The sequence below is a fragment of the Phalacrocorax carbo genome, chromosome 4 (genome assembly GCF_963921805.1).
Source record: "Phalacrocorax carbo chromosome 4, bPhaCar2.1, whole genome shotgun sequence".
NCBI classification, from domain to species: Eukaryota; Metazoa; Chordata; class Aves; order Suliformes; family Phalacrocoracidae; genus Phalacrocorax; species Phalacrocorax carbo.
In genome coordinates this window covers 10,490,505-10,500,635 of record NC_087516.1, presented here as the reverse complement: position 1 = coordinate 10,500,635, position 10,131 = coordinate 10,490,505, and the positions used below count along the sequence as shown (strand labels likewise).

The following is a 10,131-nucleotide window of genomic DNA, read 5'->3' as shown; positions in this document are numbered from 1 at the left end:
ACGCAGCGTTTTCCGGGCATTTCTTCATCGCTTGCACGGGCAAGGCCGAAGCGAGACCCCGCGCCGGGGCCCGGCGGGGAGGCGGAGCGGGGATCGGCTCGGCGCGGGGGTCGCTGCGCCGCCGGGGGGTGCGAGGGGGGAAAGTCCCGCTCCGAGGCGGGGAATTCCCGCAGCGGCTCCTGCTGGGACGCCGCGCTGCGGGGCTGTCGCAACGCGGGGCCAGCCCCCTACTCCCGCAGCCCCTCGGAGGACCCTCGCTCCCCCTTCTCCCTCTCGGCGGCTTCTCGCCGGCCGCCCCGCCGCCACAATCCCCCTCCGCCCACGTTTCCCCTCGTTCGGCCCGCAGCGGCCGCCCCCCGGCCTCAGTCACCCCCGCCACCTCCCCTCAGCGCCCCCTCGTCCAACCCGGCCTCCCCCAGCCCCTCAGCGCCCGCCCCGGCTCTCCCCTCCTCGCGCCTCAGCCCCCCGCCGCCATTTCGCCCCGGCCGGGGTTCCCCAGCCCGCCCCGCCCCCGGGGCCGCCTCCCGCTCGGGCGGCGGGGGAAAAGCGCTGCCCTCCCCCGCCGCGGGGTTCCCCCTCCGCCGAGGCCCGGCCCGCCCTGCGCCGGATCCTGCGAGCCGTTAAAGGAGAGCAACCATCCTCCGCCCCCGGCGGGGAAGGCGGAAGAGCGGAGCAGCAGGAAGAGCGGCGACAGCCACCCCAGCTCTGCCTGGCTCCTCTTCGGGTTTATATGCACCTGGCCGGATTACTGCTCGCCCTGCAGAAGAAAGAGAAGGGGCAGCAGCGTGACCGCGGCTCACCTTCCCCAGCCATGTGCTCGGTAAGCGAGGGTAGCAGTACGGACCCCTTGGCGGCCCGCTTCAAACAGGTGGAGGAGATGTTGGAGAGGCTACACCGGGAGAACAGGAGCTTGAAGAACAAAGTGCCTCGGTACAACGTGCTCTGCACTTTGTACCACGAGTCCGCCCAGCAACTGAAGCACCTCCAGCTGCAGCTGGCTGCCAAGGAGGCGACGATCCGGGAGCTGCGGAGCAGCCTGGCCCGGCTGCAGCAGCGGCAGCAGGAGCAGGAGCCGCCGGCGGGGGCGGCGGGCGCCGAGCCGGAGCCGGAGCCGGAGCCGGCCCGCTCGCTGGTGGAGAGCCTGCTGGAGCAGCTGGGCCAGGCCCGGGAGCAGCTCAGGGACAGCGAGCGACTCTCGGCGCGAAGAGTGGAAGCTCTGAGCCAGGTAAACCCGCGAATGCCCTCATTCGCAGTTGGGCTGGCACGGGTGGAGCCCCGGAGTGCCGGCAGCGCATTCGCCGCGGGAGCTGTGCCTCCGCACGCCTCTCGAGCAAAACGAGTAGTTTAAGCTTAGTAAGTCCGGCAGTGCTTGTCTTGAACGGAGGGCGCAGCCGGTTTGCATTCCGAGCGCTCACTCGCGCTTAGGGCAGCAGCTCGGGGTGCGCAGGCACCGGCGCTGCCCGGCGGGGTGAGGGGCCGCCGGGCGCCGCCGCCCGCGGGCGCCGCCGCAGCCCGCACCGGGGAGCGGAGAGCGGAGGGCTTGAGCCCTGCGGCGTTTGACGGGACTTGCTCTGTCGAGTGTGCCCGGGGTTGGGCCGCGCTCAAAGCGAGCTCAGCCGTCTGTGTCCAACAGTCGTTCCCCGCTGCACTCAGTTCAAGAAGACAAACCATAAAATCCTAAACCAAGGACTTGGCGCGGCATTACAAATCCTCATACAGCTGGCTTCAGAAGGAGAAGGAAAAATAGTAAAACACACTAAATTTGAAAGTTCCACATCACTTAGTGAAGACCCTCCTCGTTATCGGATGAAAGAGAACATTTCTTACAGAACAAGTGTTATGTAAGATAAACAACTGATGCCACCACACTTTTTCTATTAAAGTGGTTTGTTTTTTTTTAAAGTGCACTTAGAAAAGGATTTTTGTAGTGACATTAAGGCAGCCCATTAATACTTGGAGAAGTAACTGGCAAGACTGGATTGTGAGGAGGTAGATCAGGGAAATTTATGACGGGGAAGAAAAAGTCTTGAAACTGCATCCACCACAAGTGCTATTTTTTGCTACTGTCATTAAGACCTGCCCATGTTCAGTCTGAAATACTTGAAGAATTTTAAAGCATTTCTTTCTATATGAAGCTGCATAAAGGAATTTCCAAACCAAGAAGCAGTACTTAAAATTGAAACAAGTATTTTTGTCATAAGTAATCTCTTGACCTAATGCTTATACAAAACATTTTCCATATATGACACTCACCTAAAATACATTTAAATAAGTTTGAGTTTGGAAATTTGTAACAAGAGATGATCTATTGTACTGACACTTTGCAGACAGATGACAAACCTGTGGTATCCAAATATATTTTGAAGTCTGATGGTGAATGTCTTTATAGCAAAGGGGAAATCTAGCATTTAGCATGATGCTAAAGAATTTAAATATCGGTAATTAGAATGAGTACTATTTCTGTAAGTTAGAAACTAATTTTCTTCTTTTTAGAAATAAGTATTGTATGCCCACCCAGAAACACTGAAATCATTGCCACTAGAAGTAACAACAACAAAAAAGGACGTTTTGTGAAGTCAGAGGCCTACGTGCTGGCAAAGAAGAGTGCCTCCTGTGATTTACATCTCCATTAGCACTCCCCAAGAACTGGAAGGGTAGAGTTAAGCTTGTGCCTGTCTCATGGTCTACGCTGGCATCCAGGACATCGTTGATTCTGGAGGAGCAGTGCTTCAGAGATTTCTGTTACCAGCACCCGCTACTTTTTGAGGATATCAAGCACAAACTGTTTTTGACAAAGTCAGGACTGGTGTACTTCAGATGCATGGTACTACAGAGCTGTTGTACCACAGCCAGCAAGCAAACTTCTTCCTTTCAAAACACTTATGGAGCAATTACCTTAATGCAGTGCAGAAGATCCCACAGAGCTTCCAATTCAACAAGAATGTGTGGCAATGAGATACACAGTTGTTTCCTAAGAGTACGCCAGATCCCCTCACGTACCTTGGAGGGTCAGCTACGGCCAAAATAGAGTCAGTGCTGCCACATGGATTTCATTTTCTATTTGCCTGTCCTTACCACTCATCCTTTCCTAGGTGGGAAAGTTGCTGTGTATGCTCCCTCTGCTTTGTCCTTGTGATAGGGCCAGGCAATGAATACACTTCACTGGGTTTTGATACGACGACTTTCCAGTTCCATTTTTTTGGAGGAAAATCTCTCCTATCTGGTAACTTAGAATGCAGGACCACTAAGCATTTCTCAGTCTCCATAGTTATTCCTTTTAAACTACTTTGTTTCTTGTAAGTTTCATCTTTAGTTTGTTGCTGCTGTATATCTTTCCATTGAATCTTCCTGAATTTTGGCTTATTGTTTCTGGTTTCTCCATCCTACTGACTAGGAAGTGCCTGTAGAGCTGTCCGAGCAGTTCTTGATTTTGATTGACTGATCTGTCAGTTCCAAGGTCGAGTGATTATGCAGAAATGAATTCATTTATTTTACACACTGCAAAGTACTTAAAAAGTATAGGTGCAATATGGAATTACTGCAATACAGATTTCAGTCTTAGAACTATTTTGGCTTTTGAGTTCATTTTGCTTTTAAATAACTTCCCCTCCCCCTTATGTTTAGGAAGTACAGAAGTTGAATCAGCAGCTAGAGGAGAAAAATGGAGAAATACAGCAGATGATAAATCAGCCTCCATATGAAAAGGAAAGAGAAATCTTACGACTTCAGAAGAGCTTGGCAGAGAGAGAGAAGGCTCAGGCCACCAGCGATGTTTTGTGCCGTTCACTCACTGATGAAACTCACCAACTTCAACGCAAATTAGCATCCACAGCAGAAATGTGTCAACATCTGGCAAAATGTCTAGAAGAGAAGCAAAGAAGAGAGAAGCGGAATTCAGATGACCAGACACCTACTGAAAGAGCTAATCAGGTATTCTTACTGCTACTACATTTCTTTAAGGTCTTAGTAGTTTCTGAGGTGTTAAGTTCTAAACAATTCTGAGTACCAAAAATTTAGGATGGAAGCAGTTGTCAATCACTTGTATTTTGGCCATCTCGCTTATCTCATCATCAGAGGGTATTTTTTTTTGGAGAGGAGAGGATCTTGAGAGGTCCCTTCCAACCTCAGCAATTCCATGATTACAACTCTTCCCTGTGTATACAGGAGAAAGTGCTGCTTTTATACTGCAGCATGCTTCTGTGCATCACTAGATGGTGCTGTGCTTTTGAAGGTGGTATCTCCTGATTACTTGTTTAAGAATTTAAATCACAAAACAAAGAGATACTTTAAAATAGTATTTATATTAAGGACTCTATAGCATGCGGTCATCTTATATCAGGATTTGGCTTTGCACACGTAGTACAGACCTACAGAAAGTTGGTGAGGGAAGAACGAGTCAAGGTGTTCTACCTTTTTTTTTTCTTTTTTGCTCTGGGGTTCCCCCTTGGACCCCCAGTCCAATGTTTCTCTCCAGCAGAGATGTTTAGAAAAATTACTTCATGATAGGAAGGTGACAGAAAAGCCACCGAGGGGCACAAAGAAACACCTGGATTTTGGCATGCTTTGCTAATAGCTGTGTGGCTTTGCCGCATCATCACCTTAGCTGAAGCTTTTCTGTGTAGGGCAGAGGTAGAGGTAGATCGTGGTGTTCTGTTGTTCCAGAAATCATGATGGTCCAGAGTCATTAGGTAGTTCATGATGATACCATAAGGAAATAACATTAGAGGTGCTGTCTCTGGTAACAGATCAGAGTGTTGAGTAGGATGCTACAGCCAATTCTCACAAAAAAGAAAAATTCTGTCTCATGCTCTTACTGCTACGTAGTGGCAGTGCTGTGTTTCACATGACCACTCATCTATGCTTTTACGATAAACTTTACACATTGCTCACTTTTACTTTGTAAAACATTCCAGGAGCATTTCCAAAGAAAACTTATTCACGTTAAAGTTACCTGTAAGAAGTAGTTCGAGATGGACTAGATACAAGAAAAAAGGAATTTTTAAGGGACTTGAAGCATTCAGTATTACCATATTTTATATGTAATTGATAGACAGGAAATTAATTGACTTTGATACATGTAATAAGTAGCTAACCTTGTACAGTGGGGACTTCCCTGTTGAAGAAGAGAAATTTCAGATGCAATTACTAGCTGATTCTAGGGAATTTTGTACAAAAGTATTCTATATTACTCATGTACACCAGGGGTTTTTTAAAGCAGATGTCACAACTGTAAAAAAGGGGTATCATTTTAGTCAATTATTTAGCAAGCAGGGTTTTTTTCCCCTCAGTAATTTCTTCCTACTGGCCAAACTTGACAGTAATAACAAAGCAAGATGAAAGCATATCTGTGTGTCTGTCATGCATTCCCCCACTCCAGACAAGTAGTTTCCAAGGAGTTCATGTAAACTGCTAAGCTCTGTTGTCATCAGTGTAGACCTTCATGCATGTAAAATGTGTGGTATTTTTCTTGTTACCTTGAGCAGGCTCAGAATTTGGTAAGACAGGTACGATTTTGTGACACCACTCAGATCTATTTAAAAGCAATACCAAGGTGGTAAAAACCTGAGTACATTTTGCATTGCTTATTAATAACAAAAGCAGTAGGCTATACTATTACTCTTTAGGAATATACTATATAGAAATAAGAAGACCTAGATGTATGTATTTTTCACTGAGAGCAAATAGTTTTAGAGAAATTTAAAAAAGATTACTTCCAGTTTAACAGTTTAATAGCTAAGTAGCATTTGGGATTTTTATGTTAAAGTAATACTTCCTTTATCTGAAAATTATAGGTTTTAGACAATGAAACTTCACTTCAAGCTCTTATCTGCAACCTACAAGATGAAAACAGGATGTTAAAACAAAAAGTAGCTCACGTGAGTCCTTTCATTTTGTACAAGATTAAGACTGGATTGAGTATTTTGAATTACAGTAAATTTAGAATAGGTAGGGCCTGGTTAATCTAATTAAGTAGCAGTTTAATGCGAGTCCAAAACTTTTTTTAGTCTTTCTTCCCTTAGCTAAGAACAACTTACTACATTGTTTTTAATGTATTGTTTGGGGTTTTTTTCTTAAAAATACACAGTGGAAGAAAACTGCTTTTGTGTTCCTTCCGTACATCAGTACTACACCCCAGGAGAACAGCAGTAGGCCCAGGGTGACCACCAACCTCTCCCATTCGTTATTATTTAATACCATCCCTCTGTACTGGTGAATGGGGAAGGCTGCCTGTGGAGAGCCTGGCTTATAGCATGATCATCATCTGCTCTCCTGTGGAGTGGCTTATCCACACTCAGTGGCTGAATTAGCATATTGTCCTTTAGAGAATTTTGGTCCTGCATGTATAGACAGTCTACGAAGGCTTGGCAGTTTGTGTCTTCATGTTCTTCATGACTCTCCTGGGTAATCTTTCAGGTGGAAGACTTAAATGCAAAATGGCAGAAATATGATGCGAGTAGGGATGAGTATGTGAAGCGACTCCACTTGCAGCTCAAAGAGATGAAGTCACAACTGGATCTGCAGCATGGCATAACTTCAGCACAAACAAACTCTGACCTGATGCACAAGGAAATATTCCGGTTAAACAAACTGCTGGAAGAAAAAATGAATGAATGCATAAAAACTAAGAGAGAATTAGAAGATGTGAAGAAGGCTAGTGAAGGAGATAACGAGCGCATACAAATGCTGGAACAACAGGTGATTAAGTTTCTTCTTCCTAGACATAGGAATTCCTAGTTTCTCCCCAGACCACTGAAGTTCAAGGGGGGGAAAAATGAAATTACCTCTTCTGACATTTGCCACTTGTCCTGCTACATTTGTCTATAGAGATACTTAACAACACAGATTTAAGGGAAACTCACTACTTAAAGAACTGCTTGCAGTTCTGCTGGCTTTAATACAAAATAGTAAAAGGTCTGAAAAAGAAATACAAATACCTTTAAAGTCCAGATATGATAGAGAAGATAATATTGAGATTCTGGGTATAAGCATTTACAACCAAAGGAATCACCGCCTCAACTTCTTAATCTAACCTGCCAATGCTCTAATTTATAAAAAGTTAACATAATAATTCTTTTTCAGGTCCTAGTTTATAAAGATGATTTCACATCTGAGAGATCAGACAGAGAACGAGCACAGAGTAAAATACAAGAGCTTCAGGCAGAAGTTGCATGTCTGCAACACCAGCTAGCCAGAAGACAGGTAAGAAAGCAACATGCTAGTTTTTCAATTAAAGCATGTCAACAGAATTCAGAACTAAAATATACTTAAAAATAGATATTAAAAGAACCTTAGTACTTCTGAAACAGTTTCAGCTCAGTGCAGCTATCAAAACCTTACATTATTTCATAGTCTGCATTCTAGCAGAGATGCTTCCCAATACACATGTAATACCCTGTTCCAGTCCATTTTCCTTCTATTTTGGATCAACATAGTAAGGGGGGAATTTCTTAGAGGGAAGGATGGCCGTGACCCTTAACAGTGGCATCTTTAAAGGAGCATGCTGGCTACATTCTGTGTTTTCTACAAGCCTTCTTTAAAACTAATTAACTTTAAAACTAACTAATAAAACTGCAAAAACTGATGCATATTTTATTTACAAATCTTCTGATAAAAACATGAGCAGTGTTTCAGATAAAGGTGATGAAAATACTCTGTCAAAGAATATATCTTTACTGCATCTTTTTAAAGAGCTCTTCTGTCTCTTTCTAGGACTCAAGAGACACAAGTAGTCATTTCAGAGTTCACATTGGTAACCAAAATCATATGTACGTACAGACAAATGTTGAACATCTACGAGGCAATAGCCCGGGCCAAACAGGCATGAGAAGAACATCTTCACAGTCTGAACAAGCTTCTCCTCCTGCGGACAATGGGAACTCTGGATCCGAGGGCAGGGCACAGGGTGAACTTAGATGCCCTCATTGTATGAGGTTTTTCAGTGATGAACTCAGTGATGAATTCCTCAAACACGTTGCTGAATGTTGTCAGTGACCGTGTGATGTGAGGCATGTAAGTTGATCACTACTTTATAGACAGTAAAACTTCTCTCTGTATGTATCTCCTACAGTCCTAAAACAGAGTAATTCAAATGGACAGCTCTTAGGAATTAGGAGGATGAACAGTATCTACCTCTTACTTGATTTCACCTTCTCTTGGACTGTATGAAAGACTTCAAGATAAAGCAAAGTGTTTTTATGAAGAATTATTTTTGACAACTACAAGGAAGGCGAACATAATGCAAATTCTACTACGAACTAAACTGAAACTTACAGTGCTAGTTCACTTCAGGGTGCAGCTTGTATTTGAATCTAATTCTTTACAGCAGCCTGAAGGCTTGTGAAAAAAATGACTGAACTTGAAAGTTTTCTCCTCTTCGAAAAATGTAGACTGAAGAATGGGGGAGGAGCATTTTGGCAGAAGACAGGAAAAATCGTACTGTACTTTATCTGGATTAAAAGCAAAAGTATTTTCTTGTCTATTGAGGTTGAACTTTCAGAGGCCTCTTCTGAAAATCCTTGTGTTCAACTGAAATCAGGAGAAGCAAAGAACATAAATGGACTGGTTATTGACTAAAACTAGCCTGTCTTTTTGCACAGAAACGATGTACAGAGCTATTTATTTTTCTGTGCTATAAGTAACTATTTTACATGTTTGTAAATGCATGTTTGTGTAATTATTGACTGTATTCCTATTCCACATAAGGGTTATTTTTATAATAAAAGTGATTGTGCATTTGCTTTACTACATTAGTAAAGTGGTCAAAAATCTCTCTTTCAGTGTAAGTATTTAAATGTGAAATAGTATAGTTACTGGGATTAAGGGTTAAATAAATGTAATGATTTCAGATATGAGTTATTTCATTGCCTCAGTGATAAGCACTGTCTCGGACTATTTCCAAACATGATGAAAAATCACTCCTCATTTATGAGAGGACGAGCAACCTTCCAGGTGCACAAGAACACATTTAACATCCTACCTTGCCCCACAACTGTGACAATGCCAATGTTTGCTTAAATTTCTTCTTATCCTACCGACACTGGAGACAAGTTTACCAAATAGCAGAGGACTGTTTTGAGTAGAAGTATTAGAAGTTAACATGTACAAATGTAACAAGTTTTTTCAGCCTTGGCTCCAGGATTTTCTCACCATGTCAGAGCTGGAGTTAAGGACAGGATACAGACAAAGTAAAGGCCAAGTGCAACCATGACCTTTCATGATTAAAGAAAACTAACACCACTGTCTCCTGCTTTGTTTCCTTCCCAGTACTATGCTTTAGGAGGACTGCAGGTATTTTCCTTTTCATGATCCTGTTATGGCCCCAAAGGAAGATGATGGTTTATGCCAATGGTGCTTTAGGTAGGACACTACCAAAGATGATGTGTGGACCATTGCATGCAGTGTGCAGGTGCAATGGTTCTTATTAATCTAATCTTGAAGTGATTGCAAACCTGTGATTGCTAACTAGCTGGTTTTCTTCCCAAGACAACATGCACAAAAATGCAGAGATTTTTCTTTTTCTTGTTGTTTATTTTTTTTTTTTAGTGACCATTTTATACATTGCCTTTTAAGGTCTTCGAGATCAGATGCAGCCCACAGAATATAGGCTGAGAAACATATGATTAAACTTCCTGTGGCATAAGCTAATCTTACTTTTTCTGACTGTTCTCATTATACAGCCCTCATTTACAGCTTCAGGGTACACAAATACTACATTGCCAGTGATCTATACAGCAGAATATGGACCTTTTTTTTTAGTGATTCACATTAAAAGATAATTACAAGACAAACACAACAATAAAGGAAGTTAGATCTTGACAGTGCATTGTTTTTTATTGCGTCTGTGATCACTGCTTTAATATACATCAGTCAGGAGCTCAAATCTGCTGTAGGTTTCCACTCACAATAATCCCTGTAGGTGTAGATGGACAGACTGCCTGACAACTATTAGACGCAAGAAGTAGATATGAGAATCTGCAGTACGCAGAAATTAATAGCACATATTGTAGTTGTAAGACCTGTGAATTAGTCCCTTTGTCAGAGCAGAGATTAGAGTCCGAAGCCTGGGAAAGGAGGGCACTTCAGTGCTGGATATGTCTCCACAGAGGACCACACTGGACCAACAGATGCAAA

The 10,131-nt window shown here is 43.6% G+C and overlaps 1 protein-coding gene across 2 annotated transcripts; it reads left to right on the top strand.

Moving 5' to 3' along the window:
- Window positions 1-479: 479 nt before the first annotated feature.
- On the top strand, window positions 480-8,770 carry TNIP2 (TNFAIP3 interacting protein 2). Of its 2 annotated transcripts, none has more exons than XM_064448997.1 (6): window positions 480-1,225; window positions 3,625-3,930; window positions 5,793-5,876; window positions 6,415-6,696; window positions 7,081-7,200; window positions 7,711-8,770. In XM_064448997.1, the coding sequence occupies exons 1-6, from the start codon at window positions 731-733 to the stop codon at window positions 7,990-7,992; spliced, it is 1,569 nt and encodes a 522-aa protein (XP_064305067.1). In that variant the 5' UTR covers window positions 480-730; the 3' UTR covers window positions 7,993-8,770. The 2 variants fall into 2 exon arrangements, with proteins under 2 accessions (XP_064305067.1, XP_064305068.1); XM_064448998.1 differs by having other exon boundaries at window positions 482-820.
- Window positions 8,771-10,131: the final 1,361 nt, after the last annotated feature.